Source organism: Pipistrellus kuhlii, unplaced genomic scaffold, assembly GCF_014108245.1.
Source record: "Pipistrellus kuhlii isolate mPipKuh1 unplaced genomic scaffold, mPipKuh1.p scaffold_m20_p_1, whole genome shotgun sequence".
NCBI lineage: Eukaryota > Metazoa > Chordata > Mammalia > Chiroptera > Vespertilionidae > Pipistrellus > Pipistrellus kuhlii.
Window position 1 is genome coordinate 20,483,966 of NW_023425404.1, and position 15,244 is coordinate 20,499,209.

At 36.1% G+C, this 15,244-nt stretch overlaps 1 protein-coding gene across 1 annotated transcript in view; it reads left to right on the forward strand.

The window, feature by feature from the left end:
- Positions 1-15,244, forward strand: part of KCNH5 (potassium voltage-gated channel subfamily H member 5) — a 252,358-nt gene that overhangs the window by 40,769 nt on the left and 196,345 nt on the right. The window contains exons 5-6 of the mRNA XM_036434639.2: positions 4,989-5,104; positions 10,300-10,692. Of these exons, the coding sequence (XP_036290532.1) occupies positions 4,989-5,104; positions 10,300-10,692 (509 nt within the window). The remainder of the gene's footprint in view (positions 1-4,988; positions 5,105-10,299; positions 10,693-15,244) is intronic.

Below are 15,244 nucleotides of genomic sequence, written 5' to 3' on the forward strand. Positions count from 1 at the left end.
ATCGATGTTTCTAACTCTCTATCCCTCTCTCTTCCTCTCTGTATAAAATCAATAATAATAATAAAAAGAACACACAATGACCAAGTGGGGTTTAGTCCACATATGCAAAGCTGATTTAAACATTTAAAAATCAATCATTCTAATTCACTATATCAACAGACTAAAGAAGAAACATAATATGATCATCTCAGTTTGCATAGAAAAAGCATTCAACAAAACCTAACATCCATTCATGATAAAAACTCTTAGTGAAGTAGGAATGGAGAGGAACTTTATCAACCTGAGAAGGGAATGTCTATGAAAAACCTACAACTAAGAACTGATGATGCCTATTGTTTTCTCTAATTTACACCAAGTGGTATCATGGCACAGCTAACATTGGCCAAAATGAGTATAATACTTCCTCACAGTTTTGATCTGCTGAACATTAAAGGTGGTGTCAGTAACTTTGTAGCCTATCTATGGAAAATGAAAGTTGGAAGCATTTTCTGATGACATTGGGGAAAGGGTATTAATATTAAGGGTTGAATTTTATTTTTCAAATTAATGCGTCTCCATTTTCCTGCCTCCACCTTCATCTCTGCATTTGCACATCAGGATCACAGAGTTTTTTTTTTTTTTTTTTTTTTTTTTTTCAGGTACAATCTCTTAGAATGCATAATCCATTCTTACAAAAAATGAATAAACTCCAGATAACACAGATCACTTGATTTTGAACTAAGAGCTTGTTAGACATGCAAATTAGATTCTATAGAAAAAAATCTGACTCCATTGTGGAAAGGACCCTACTATCTCTTTCTAGTGCTAGAATCTGTAGACTCTACAGTGTAGAGGAAGAGCTTATTTTGAATAGACGTTTATTTTGAGACTCTGCCACACCTTTCAAATACATAACAGATTGCTGAAAAAACTATTGCACAAGGTAACTATGAATGGTGTATATGAGTAACTTTCTATTATTCATGCAAGTTATAAATTTAATATGAAGGATTCAATAGAGATAAAATATTTATGCCATCAAGTAATCATCCTACCAATGCTATAAAACTAGCAGTATGCGAAAGCAAGTTTTTAAATGTAGGCAAAAATTTGTATCTTTCAACCTTTTAAGTTGAGTAAAGGGAACCATGGAACTTTTGGAAAATGAGATTTTGTGATAAGACCATAATATCAAAGTGATTTGGGGCTAAATAATTGAGGTTGAAGATAAGATTTACTTTTCATTCAGCCTTAGGTTAAATAGAGTTACTTAACATATTGTGGACGAATCACAAGAACTCTTGTGTTTTTTGTTCTAAGGCTTGTGGCCAATCACAGGAATTCTTTAAAAAGATATTAACTTGTAAGAACATGTAATAAATAACTTCAAAATGCAATGGGTATTTAATTTTTAAAGAATGCCTTTAGCATTTATGTAAAACGTTTTTTTGGTACTTGTTCAATAGAAACTTATCTGCCCACTGGGTAAATCTAGCAATAAAACTAGTGGTCCGAAATGTGTTAACATGAACCTTTTCATGACTCTTCTAGGACTATTTTCTTTTCTTTATCTATTTTGTTCATTAAAAAGCTCCAAAATACAAGTTGAGCACACAGTATGGGGCAAGCACTATTCTAGGTTCTGGAAATACAGAATTCCTTCCCTTATATCTTAATAGATGGGACAGACAAACATATGTATAAAGTGGAAGTTTTTTTCTGATTGTATTTTCTCAGCAATGTAGGATTCATGATTATCAATTGAGAGTAAAGATGGGGATGGAGGTGAGGAAGTGTTAAAGGTGTGAGGAGAGAGGAATAGGTATGAATAGTAATCTGTGCATGTGGAGAAGAGAGTGGGCAAAAGCAATCTATTAGGTTTTCTGAGCAGCATTAATGTCTACTTGAGGCCAGTAGTCTTGAGTTTCACTAGTATCTGTGAACATAGTTATGTGTTTTACTCCACCCATGTTAGGTCAAAGGTGTACAGATATAGAAGTAGGTGAAGAGTTGGGTTTAACTAGAGTTAGAATTTGGTCAGGTGAGTAAGAGGAAAAAGAATTAGGAAGCTCAGGGATCAGGGAACAGGATCAGAAGGTCAGGGAATTGAGAATGCTTGCAAGAGAATAGTTGAGAGCATTTGCCTTGGATATAGGAAACAGTGTTTTGGGATGCAGAAAGACATGTGAATCCACATGCTGGCAAACCAGAATGCAATTTTAAATCCCAGAGCAAGGACGTTTTACCTTCTTATTGTGAAAAGGTGCCAGTGATTGGAAAAAGGGCCCAAGTCTTGAGGTTTTGCCAAAATTGATTGGATTGACATCAATCTTATACTTCTGATATATATATTTTTTTTACCAAGAAACTTATGGCTGAAAGACTTGAGTACACTGGCTAAATCTGAATTTTATTTCTCAATATGTCTGGGATAGTAACTGTAAACTGACAGCAGCCAACTAATTTGAGTGTAGTTCTTCTTCAAAATGAATTTTATGATCACCAAAACTTCATGCTCGGTTGATTTTTGCCTTTAAAATGAACGGCACTGGGTGATGTCAGCAATACCTTTGATTTTATACTGTGATGGATGGTAGCAAAAACCATTGGAAGGGAAGGAAAGCAGTTTGGATGAAGCAGTTAACATGTGGCAGGAACTTCATAGTTTTTATCACGCATTTCTATAATTCTGGAAACTACTGCTCTTATCTCATTTTACTGTTGAAGGTCCTGGCACCAAAAGTCTGACTGATTTCCAATCCCATGTCATCTCTATGGCACAGTGCTGACTCATTCTTTCCAGTGGAAACTTATTGTTTGGGTTTAAAGATGTCCATTTTTCCCTACAAAATTTTCACATTTATGGCATCCCCTTTTGCTCTTCTTTTTAACAAACAAAACAGAACAAAACAACAAAAACAAACCCAAACCAAAAACAACAACAACAAAAAAACACAAGTTGAGAATACATTGGTTCTGACAGAATTGTACTCTTTTGAATCAACAGAATTTACTGAAAATAATACAAGGGGGCAAAGTGTTTTTGTTATTTTTTGTTCCTGGTATTGAGGTCTTGGAACTGTTGCTCAGGTAATCAGTCAGTGTTACTCAATACATCATTTATAATAATACAAAAGGGAAAAAATTACAGCCAAGAAATCCATTCTGTTGATTAGCCATATGTGTTCTAAAAAAGATGGCTCAAATCTCTGCCCATTTATACTGTATAGTATTTTCAAACAGATTCCAAAATTGCCAAGAGACTTACAGTGTGAAATGTCCTGTGCCAAATAGTTATGGCATCTTTGTGCCAATAATGCCAATAATTGAGACAAAAAATTTTCTGTAGGATGAAAATAAGGGAACAAATAGCGACTTTCCCCTGTGGGAAGCCAATGATTTTCTTTAGAGAGGAAACAACAGATGAAATATGAGTAATTATACCATGTAGTCTCTTTGGCCAAGAGTATAATTGTTTACCTAAGCTTTTTTTCTTATGGATTATAATCTTATGTTGCAGTCCAGTAGATTGTTTTAACTGCCTCTGCAACTTCCTTTTATTTTTAAGATTAAGCAGTCCATGACATAGAGGTTAATTGCAACCCAATAGAGCTAAACTAATGTTTTATTAAGAAGGAGTTGGCATCCTGAGCTTTTAGGAGAACAAATGTTCTCATAATACCATGAACAACTTACAGAGCAACTATTAGGCTCTTCATATTCATCTGTCTGTTCACATTATCCTGTATCGACCACGTCTAAGTAACATCAGCGAACTGTGCTGAATAATCAGTCACACAGTTAGGTCTCTGTAAAGGTGAGATCAGTAAATGTATCTCTGGGAGAAGTTAGAACTGCTGATGTGTTGTTTTTTTCCTCTGACCTAGACAGTGTGGCTGCTCAACTTTTTCAAAGTTTGTACAGTGGGGGTTGGTGACAGATCAAATGAACTAATTTAGCTAATAACAGAGGCACTTCTAGATGTGTCCAAGAGCACAGAAGGATAGGCCTAAGGAAATTTACTGAGACATTGTTCATGATAGTGAAAAATCTAGAAACCACTAATATATACATGAATAGAACATATGAATGATCAGGAACGAGCAAATACCTAATTTTCTGAGATGATAAAGTTTAGGCAAGAATCAGTGTCATATGGGTGGGTGTAGAGGTGGAGGGATGGAAGGAACTGGAACATGAACTGAAACTGTCATGTTTCTTATAGCTTTTGTTTCCTCGGTAACCTATTTGGTGAGGTAATCTGCTGAAAGTGAGGCAAGGCAGCCGGTAAAGGGGTCTGGAGAAAAATGATGACTATTTAAGAATGAGGATTACAATAAAATCCCTAAACCTAGGAAATGGGGGAACACATACCATTTGATAATTTGTATTCTTCTATGTGTCATTGAACTTATTCCTTCAGTAGATCCTCAATATTTTTTCCAAAATATTTTCTGGTTAAACATTATACACAGGGTATGAAAATAGACTGGTCTTTTAATCCAGTACTCAGATGTACCAAGGGATATACCATCACCTGACTTAGAAATATGAAAGTTCAATAAGTATAAGAAGTTTCTAAAAATATTCAGTGCAATTATAGTGTTCAGTTGATATAAGAAAGAGAAGTGACAACAAGGAAATATTTGAATACATATTTTGCCAACATATAGTTACTATTATCTAAGGACATTCTTGTCACTTTTTCCCAACAAAGCAAAACCAACCCTATACAATGCAATGGGGGTACAGAACTTTGTGGATAGATAGCCATGTTGGCTACTGGAACTGTATTATAGATATGAGCTAAAAACAAAAGTCACACATAAAAATTACTTATTATTTTACAGCCACAATTGAAATATAGATGAGTCTATATATAAATAAAATACTTTTGGTTGATACTTATAATTAGTTTTGGAAGTTATGTTATTTCTGAGATCATTTGAATATTATCAAGAATGTTGATTTTGTGTGAAAAAATGAGACTTTCTCTTCTTACTTTTAAGGTTGGACCAAATTTGCTCGATTGACACGGGCTTTGACAAATAGCCGAAGTGTTTTGCAGCAGCTCACGCCAATGAATAAAACAGAGGTGGTCCACAAGCATTCAAGATTAGCTGAAGTAAGTGTGAGACTAACTTTGCTTTCCAAGGTGGTGGTGGTGGTACATTACCCCCCTCCCAAATGATTCCGTATTGATATTTTTGGCTATTGTTTTACAAATGCTAATCTGATAATTTATTTTTCCCTTACAGAGTTATAGAAATTTCAGATTATTTCTTTTTATTTTTGCCCACTTTTGAAATTGGAAAGCAGTTCATGACATCTCAGGTGATGTCTTTGGAGTGTGAGGAGTCCTTTGAGCAAATGAGATAGGGAGTACATGCATTCATCCATTTATGGATGAAGCACACACGTATTGAGAGTTTGCTCTGTACTTGGCACTCTGCAAAGGATGTAGGTACAAAATAACAATGGGCTCTATCATAAAGGCACTAAAAACCTAACAAAGGAATCCAGTAGTAGGATGTGATAAATATTATGTCAGGTGCAGTGGGAGCACGTGCAGGATTATGGGGAGAGGGCTACCTGAGTGAGATGGTACCGGGATTGAGTGAATCTTTTTTTTTTTTTATAATATATATTTTATTGATTTTTTTTTACAGAGAGGAAGGGAGAGGGATAGAGAATTAGAAACATCAATGAGAGAGAGTCATTGATCAGCTGCCTGTTGCACATCCCCTACTGTGGATGTGCCGCAACCAAGGTACATGCCCTTGACCAGAATCAAACCTGGGACCTTTCAGTCCGTAGGCTGATGCTCTCCACTGAGTCAAACCGGTTTCGGCGGATTGAGTGAATCTTGAAGGAAAAATATGAGTGAATCTTGAAGGAAAAATATAAGAGCAGGTAAAGAAGGTTATTTTTGCCAGAGAGGCCAGCATATGCAAAGGCTCAAAATGAGATAGTATGATGACTTTGAGAGTGACTTCAATGTGGGTGAAGTTAGGTGGGGAAGAAAAGGTTAAGGTGGCATATAGAGAAACAGCTGTGGTTGGTATCCCATATGCCAGGGAAGTGACATGATTGTGTTCATGTTTCAGAGAAATTTCTTAATGGGAGATTGGTCCCAATGGTTTCCTTTGTAATCCCATATTTTTATTGCATTAATTAAAAAAAAATTATTCTAAGAAGAGGTTCATAGATTTCACCAGATTGCCCAAAGAGACCTCTGGCACAAAAATGTTTGAGAACCCCTACTTGACCTAGTGGCTCTGTGATGAATGAGTTTATAGGGAAACCAGTTAAAAGTTTCTAGTGGACATTCAGCTGGATGACCATGACTTTAATCAAGGGAAACAGAAGCAGAAGTGGGCAGATTGCAGACACATCAAGATCAAAGTCAACATGTTTGTTGACAGGTTAGAATTGAATGTGAAATAAGGGGATGAGTTCAGGTCAACTCTGTGTTTTTAGTGTGGACAAGTAGGTAGAGAGTGAGTGCTGTTGGTTAATAAAATAGTAAATATAAAGAGAAGGAAGATAAGGTTTGGAGGTAATGATAATGAGTTCAGTTTTGGACATATTGAGTTTTAAGTGCCTGAAATCTGAGTGGAGACTTAAGGGTCAGGTCCCAGAGGGATATTTGTGTTTGCATTGAAGGCCTTACTGTCATCTTTACAGATATGACTGTTAAAGCCAAGGATTAGACCATGTTACCCAGAGTCAGTGTATTGAAACCAGAGAGAAAAGGAATGAGCACAGAACTCCAAGGCAGCTCAAAGCTTTATTGTTCTCATGTCTTCTGTAATCTTCATCTGTCTTTCTGATATGAATGATGTCAAAAAGCTGATCAAGGTACCAAAACTATGCTGAGCACTTACTGGGGATTCACAAAATATTCTGAGATAATTGAGAAAAGAGAAATTAAATGCATGTGTTCATCAGTTTGATCTGCTGAAGAAAGGTGAATTGAAGTGCACAGGACTAACTTTTTTCACTAGCTGAAGATATTAGTTTGGTTTGGAGAGGGTTAGGAAGTAAGTATGTTCCTTGGAATTGAAGGGTTCTGCCCTTGTTCTCAGACCTTAGCTAACAGAGGGATTTGTATTGTTTTATGCTCTACATAGATTGTTAGCTTTGGGAAAGAGTCATACTTTTATGAGCAGACATGTTTATAAAAGAACAAATAAGACTTGGCACTAAGTATTAATTAATAATAATCATCACAATATTTTAAAAAAGATGATATCCAATTGGTACAATATTTAAAGTAGATAATTAGATATAACTTTCTTTTCAATAATGTTTGTTACTAAGAACTACTTGTTTTTGAAGCAACTTTTTTTTTCTTCCTTATCTGTTTCTTTCTATAAATCAAGCTGAAGTGTAGGAGCTTGTTTCTGTGACTGCTGACTGTTATAGTTGTGATTCTTTCTGGGTCTTAACTACACCCTATTTAGAGCTTTCCTTTTTTTTTGTTAACACATTGGGCAAGAACCAGAGGAAAGGGACCATGAAGAGGAAAATTTTCTATATTAACATCCAATCACTAATGACTCCCCCCCCCTCTCTACATCAAGTGGAAAGTTTCTCTTCCATTGACAGCTCATCATTTTTACTTTTATTTTTGAGGAACTCTCATTCTGGTTTCTTCTTATCTGATTTTTTTTTTGCTTTGCTTTTTTGATTATTGTTAGTTTCTTTATCAGTCATCCCTAATTCACAAACCTGATTTAGATACAAAACTACTTTCTGTCAGGACTTAGCCTTGGTTTAAGAGAACATACAAGGTTCTCAGTATATTTAGTCATATCTCTAAAGACTGACCCAGAACAAGCACTAAGTTAGCACAAGGATATTGTCTTTCCAGGTGTTCTCAGGATCTTTTAATTTGCTCAACCAGAGTATTTGGACTTGCTGTTGAATTTCAACAGCTGTTTTACTTTCCCCAAGACATTTAAATGTTGTCTTAACTCCCCTGGGACCTCTAAATTTGGAACTGATCTACAGTTTCAGGGATCCTGGTCTCCCTGTAGGCCAGTGTTTCCCAAACTTCTCTCATGATGAGAATCACCTGGTGGAGCTGTTAAAATACAGATTCCTGAATCCCAACTAAGAAGTGCTAAACTAGAATTTTTGGGAAAATATATATATATATATATATATATATATATATATATATATATATATATATATATATATAACAACTCCACCAGGTGATTCTCATCATGAGAGAAGTTTGAGAAACACTGCTGTAGGCAATACACCAATTTTCTACAAGCTCTGACATCCTGTTGATTGGCTTCAGCTTCTCCCTTTTATACTGGGTAGAGGCAAACACACCACTGTCCATGGTCCTGACACAGTAAGAGTCAATACTCTCAGGTATTCAGAGAGAAAAAATGTATCTGTATTGGCACAAAAATATACCAGAAAACTTTATTTTATCTACCCTCCACCTAAGGCGTATTTAGGAAAGTACAAATGAAAATAAAGAGTTGTTACTGAACTGGTTTATAAAAAAGCCCCAGTAAGGGAGTTAAGATTAAAGCAGTGCTCTGTACGTGAAAAAGATCAAAGCTTAAAGCACATAACACTTTAGTTGATGTTGCCATTATCTTTTTCCTCTCCCTCTTCTTTTTTCTCCTCTTCTATATCTTCATAGTATTTTGGAATAACTTTATATATGCAAGTCACTGTCTGAAGAATGGGGTTCTGAATGTCTAAAGAAATAGAAGATAATGGTTTACTTTGGACTGTAAATTATAATCACCTGGAAAGGTTCTGAAAACCCATGCAAGATTAACAATTATTTTCTGGGTTGGGATCTAGGTATGAGTATACTGTGCTTTTAAATTTCTCCAGATGTCTAGTTTGTAACCAGATTTAAGGAATACTGAACTTAGGAGTGATCCCATTCCATCTCTAGAGGAGACATCCTACACTATTCCTGGGTACCGAGCAGGGTGGATTTGTCTGTCTGTTAGCAAAGCATGTAGGGCCCACAACACTGTTAGAGCTCTATGGGATATTTGAATTTCTATTAATAGTAGAAGGAAGAAATGAGCTTCAACTTCTTTTCACAATTTCCAAATTCCAGGTTCTGGAGAGCAATGTTAAATCCTGTTCCCATGCCCAAGGCTGCCCAGACCTCTATTTTTGGTCTGTCCTTTGCTTTTTTGTGTGTGTCTTTACTTAGGCCTAATCAAAGTAAAGTAAGTCAAGGTTCATATAACCTTGCTCTGAATAAATTTTCATCTGTCAAAAAGGTATGAAGAAGCAAACTTGAATATTTAGCTTTCTTTTCCTAAAGGAAATTTATATCTGGATAGGAAACACAGTATTCTTTTAAGTCTTGATTTAAGGGAGAAAAGGAAAAGGTAGGCTATAACATTTTTAACCCTGATATCACTGTGCCAGTCATTAGGGCACTTGCTGGGTCCCCCTCAACAACATCACCAACATAGGACTCAGCAAGGCCATCAGAATTAAAGTTATGCTCCCTGAGGTGCTTAAGATGTGTGAAGAATGAATAACAGTGAGTCACCCAAATAACTGTTGGATAGTCAGTGAGACACATGTGATTCCAGGCATGCTTGCCAAGTGAGTGTACAGAAGGCACTCCCAGAAGTGGATGTCCAGCAGTGCCATGGGTCATTGTTGGTGTTGGAGGAGGCCATTGAGAGGAAGTGATCGCTGTTTGACCCTTGAGCTGGACCTGGGCAATTGGTCTCTCCCCCCTGCCCCCCCGTCCTTGGAATGTATGCATTGTCCACCCTTCCCACAGTGGGAGCCATTTTCAAGGACATAATCTTGAGAGAGTTCTGTGTTAAGACCATCAGTACAGCATGCATGACTGAGCCCAGTGCAGGTCTACATGTAAACTTTTAAGATTCTGGTAGGTATGTGTAGAGATCTACTCATCTGCAGGCACCCAAGATGAGCCTTGTGCAGAAGTTCCCTTGCTTATTAAAACTGTCACCTACCATCTGGAGTGGTCTGCCTCTTTATTCAGTCTCTTACCCTCTGTATATGGTGCCCAAATTTATCCACCAATAATTGGCCACTGGCGAAAAAGCCGGATGGAGCAGCAGTCAGGTCAACTTTGGTAGAAGGATTGGACTTGGGATGAATTCCTTTGAATAAACTTTGGTAAATCTCAGGAGAAGAAGGGGATGGAATTATAGGGTGTGACTGGCCTTGAAACCAGAAGTCATGAAAATGGGCTGTGGTTTGGCTGCCAGTCAGTTTGAATTCGTTACCGACTGTGCAAAGATGTCCACATTATTTATATGTGCATTTTCTCTCTTTTAGGTTCTTCAGCTGGGATCAGATATCCTTCCTCAGTATAAGCAAGAAGCGCCAAAGACGCCACCACACATCATTTTACACTATTGTGCTTTTAAAACTACTTGGGATTGGGTGATTTTAATTCTTACCTTCTACACCGCCATTATGGTTCCGTACAATGTTTCCTTCAAAACGAAGCAGAACAACATAGCCTGGTTGGTGCTGGACAGTGTGGTGGACGTTATTTTTTTGGTTGATATTGTTTTAAATTTTCACACGACCTTTGTGGGACCTGGTGGAGAGGTCATTTCTGACCCCAAGCTGATAAGGATGAACTACTTAAAAACATGGTTTGTGATCGATCTGTTGTCTTGTTTACCTTATGACATCATCAATGCCTTTGAAAACGTGGATGAGGTAAGTTTCTCTCTCTCAGCACTGTGGATCATGTTTTGAGAAAATTAGGATAAAAGGAACTTGTAGATAATAAAAACTTATTTTTAGCTATCAATTAATTTTTACCTTCTTTTCCCACCTGATTTCTGGTCGAAAAGACTAACAACTAGGAAAATGGCTGTGGTTGGAAGTTGTGGTTGGGAGAATTGGAGGCTGTGGTTGGAAGAGGTGGAGCAGAAGAAAAACAGCAACATTGGAGGCAAATACAGTTCAAGAGCTAGATAATTGATTGAAAGTTAATTAAATACATGTATTTACTTTAGAAAACTGTAGCATTTTAAAGCCCCATACATCCATAGTTCTTTTGTTACCATGTATATAGTAGCAGTGGTTGGATTAACATAAGAAGAAAACTTGTGTGGCAAGGCAGTTCTTGAATTTTTGCCTTTTTGGTTTATTTATAGCTTCTACTGTAAATGTATCTAAGTTTATTTTTAGTGAGAGACTGTATTAGATGTCTTCTGATATCTTGTCTAATTGGAGATTCTGCTAATTCAGTATTATCCACACAACAAAAATACTTAAAACAGGTATATTTTAAAACGATTTCATCTGGAATTTCTTGGCCTCTAATTTAATAGTGGATCATTTCAACGTGGTACACCAAGCTGATGCAATGCAACCAGTCATCTCAACTAATAATATATAAATGAGCCAATATAAAATGTATCTGTTATTAAAATGTGTTCATAATGATATCTCAAATTTAATTTCCCTGAAGATTCTAGTCTGTCCTTGAAGACTATCAAGTGGAAAACTCTCCACTATGTTGTTGTTGCTGTTGTTGTTCTATGTGTGTTGGGAGGTAGATTGAAACAGTGACTTTCCTCCCCATAACATTTTCTATTTTCAATCAACTTTAAGTATATTTAAAAACCTATTTGCCTGAATGTTACATATAGACATTATATTTTGATACTGTACATGTAATTGTTAGTTTAAAAATTATGGTGAAAAGGGAATCATAGTAATTTATTTCCTAATTAGGGATTTTACCTATATCGAGCAATTAAAAATGCATTTATTTCTTTCCTATTTACCTTCTGAAAAGGGTTGTGAGGAACTGATTTTGAAAAGTTAATCTTGTGATAAGGGGATAATAAACAGAATTTATATTAATCTTACTAAATGGATTAATACATTAAAATTAATACATTCAGTTTTCAATTATTTAGGACATAGACATAAATATTTCAATAAAATAATCAAAGGGTTGACTCAATTCATCGGAAAGAAAATACATTAAATACATTACATAATAAATTATAAATTTGGTATAATACATAAATACATCAGAAGGTCTTCAGCCTCATTCATATGAAGGAAAATAAAGTAAAACGATAAATACCACTGACATACTATTTTTAGTAATCACGTTGTTAAGATCAAGTGGCTGCTAACATATGAGGAGGCTGAGGCTGGTGAGTACTGTGCCTAAGAAGGTGCACTGCTCAGATCTCCCTGCAGGAAAACTGCTGCGTGGAGCACAGCTGGTGTCCTGCTGGATCCGGCTCTGGTTTGGGAAAGCCAGGTGTTAGCAGCTTTCAAACTCAGCATTCGGTGAGTCATCACACTGAAACTCTGGTGGCTGGAAACTGCCCAGAGTGGAGTATTTACGCCCAGAAAGCTGCAATGCTACAAATACAGAACTTTTTTTTAACTTGCTGTAGAACCAGTTATTCATCATTTACCAACACACCACTGAGCACAGTTGAGGACAGCCACTGCATTTTCTGTTCTCTGGTGGTTCACACCCTGCAGCCACATTTTCCCAAGGCTAGGAATTTCCCCAGTGATTAAGCGTGGGGGTAATATTATAACTCATCTATTCCTGATCATTGTAGAACTCCCTATTGAGCAGTTTTTGCTCCGGACTTCCCCTTTATGGGTACAGTAGTCTGAGGCTGTTGCTACCCAATCATTCATCCCCTTTGTCCAGGTGTCAGAACTGCACTGTGGTCCTCCCTTCCCCCTTTATCCTTGCCAGGAATTAATTTCAGTGAGATCCATGCACCTCTAACCCTGACTTGGCATCACTCCCAGGGGACCTGAGATGATAAAGTGATGGTGTGGGCATGCCCATACATTGCTCTGGGGAGTATAAATTGGTATGACCTCTATGAAGAATAATTGGCAATATTTGTTTTTATAAAAGAGCAGAAGCTAGAGAAAGCCACTTTAAGTTGTTTGGAGGATTCTTTTATTATTTGCTTCCATGTCACCAAACAGTAGGATTATGTACCTACCTCTTGGCTTTTCAGTTTTAGGTCTTGGCTTCGACTTCTCACTATGGAATTTGAGGTTTTAATCTCCCTCTCCTTCCCCCCACCCCCAATCCTCACTGTATACTTGCACTATTTCCATCACCCCTTTCTCACAATATAGATTTACCCATTTGGCTCAATAAATATTAGGTGTTTATATCATTAAGACTACAAATATGCTACTTATAGCTAAATTTCAGCTATAATGCTCTGGTTATTTTTCCTTTTTGTACTTTCCATTTTCCTGAGAGTTGCTAACTGTCTGTTTTTATCATTTGTTTGTCACTTATCTATCAATTGTTGAAATCTCTCCTTATTATAATAATGAAAACAATATTCTATCAACATCATTTTCTTGAGCAAATATCTCTTCTTTCTACCCTCCCATCATATTGACAGTTTGGCTAGTTATAATATTCCAGGCTAGAAATAATTTCTCTTCAGAATTTTGAAAGTCATAATGCCACTGCAGTCTACCTTCTAATAATTCTGTTAAGCAACTCAAAGCCATTGTGATTTCTGATCCTTTACACGTGACCTATTTTCTGTTTCTAAAAGTTTGGTGTATCTTTTCTGTCCCAGAGGTCTGTAACTTACTCATGAAATGCCTTAGTGTGGGTCCATTTTTATCAGTTTTTCTTGAGCACTGACTGGGTGGCCTTTTCAATCTGGAAAGAGCATGTCTTGATTTTTTCTTATGTTCTTCACCTTCTCCCCATTTTTCTCAGGTTTATTTTTTTCTTCCAGCATTCCTTTTATTTGGATATTATACCTACTGGACTACTAGTCCTCTAATTTCCTTGCTTTTTGTTCCCCTTTCCTATTTCTCAATATTTTATCTTTTTGCTATATGTTCTGGGAGGTATCCTTAATATTATTTTCTAAGTTTCTTTGTACCTAATAATTTTTTTCCCTTTTCTTTTTTTGCTTAAGGTCTATTGGTTGATACTATTAAAGCTAAATTCAATTTGATATATATTCTTATCCTTTAACTTTTTATCATTCTGGATTATTATACTGTAGCTGTATTTTTCAGGAACAGTGTATAGTTTTGAACATCTTCCTAATTGACAAATTTTATCTATGTAAATTTACTGAGATGAATTACACTTTAATTTACTTATAGGATATATTATTTTCCATTTTAAACTGCTTTTTCTTTGCTTTTCTCTGGGTTTTTGATTGTACTTTTCTTCTATCTTTTGGGTTGATTAAAGTTTTATTTAATCTTCTGGGTCTCCCCACTGGTTTGGAAGTTTTTCTAATTAATTACTCTTAACATCAGGATTAGTATTTTCACATCAATATTTGACTTATTGTTGTCTTTTCTCTTCTCCTCAATAAGTCAAGGACCTCTGTTCATTTTCTCATCTTTAAAATTATCATTGTTTTGTACTTTGGTTCTACATTGTTTTTAACTTTCTCTTTTTAGTTATTATAATATTGTCTTATTTAATTACAGCATTTATTTAGTGTTATCCACACGTCTACTAGTTTCTTTGCTGATATAATTATATATATATTTTTTGCTTTCTATTTTTAGTTCAGTTCCTTAGGCTGCCTCTTCATTATCTATCATATAATATCCAATTTTCTGGAACATACTTCTTACAGGAAGCCTTCTTACAGTATTCCCAAGCAACTCTAATGAATATCTTCACCATATTTTATCTTTACTCTGTACATGTACATTCATATTTTAAAATTACTTTTGTTTTGTTGCTTTATGTGTGTTCATGGGCACTGTACCAATTGTCTGGTGGTCTGGGTGTTATACCTTCTCTAGGACATATTTGTTGTGAATGGTTTCTCTTGCTGTCAGTCCTAACTGTAAAAAAAGAGAAGGAACGCATTCCTGACATATCATAAGGTAATTATAAGGAAGAGATGGGAAAAGAGACATGAATGAATTTTGCTTGTAGAATTCTTCCTGTCTGAGGAGTATCATTTCACTTCTATATGTTTCTTTCTTCAGCTTGAAGATAAGCCCTGTGATGGTCAGAATGTGGTCCATCTCCTTGGTGATCCTTTCTTTGCTCTGAGTGCTCAGTGGTGACTCACTGACTTAAAGCAATGAAGTGTCAACAAGGTTTAGGAAATTGTACAATGACATAAAACTAGAACTTAGCAGCGAGGAAGTAAACTAATGGTGGCTTGGGAAAAGGCGAGTGCGAGTCTGAAAATCAGTTTGATCCTTTAACCTGATGCAGGTCCACAATGACTTGGAGGCCTTAATAACACTCTTTATT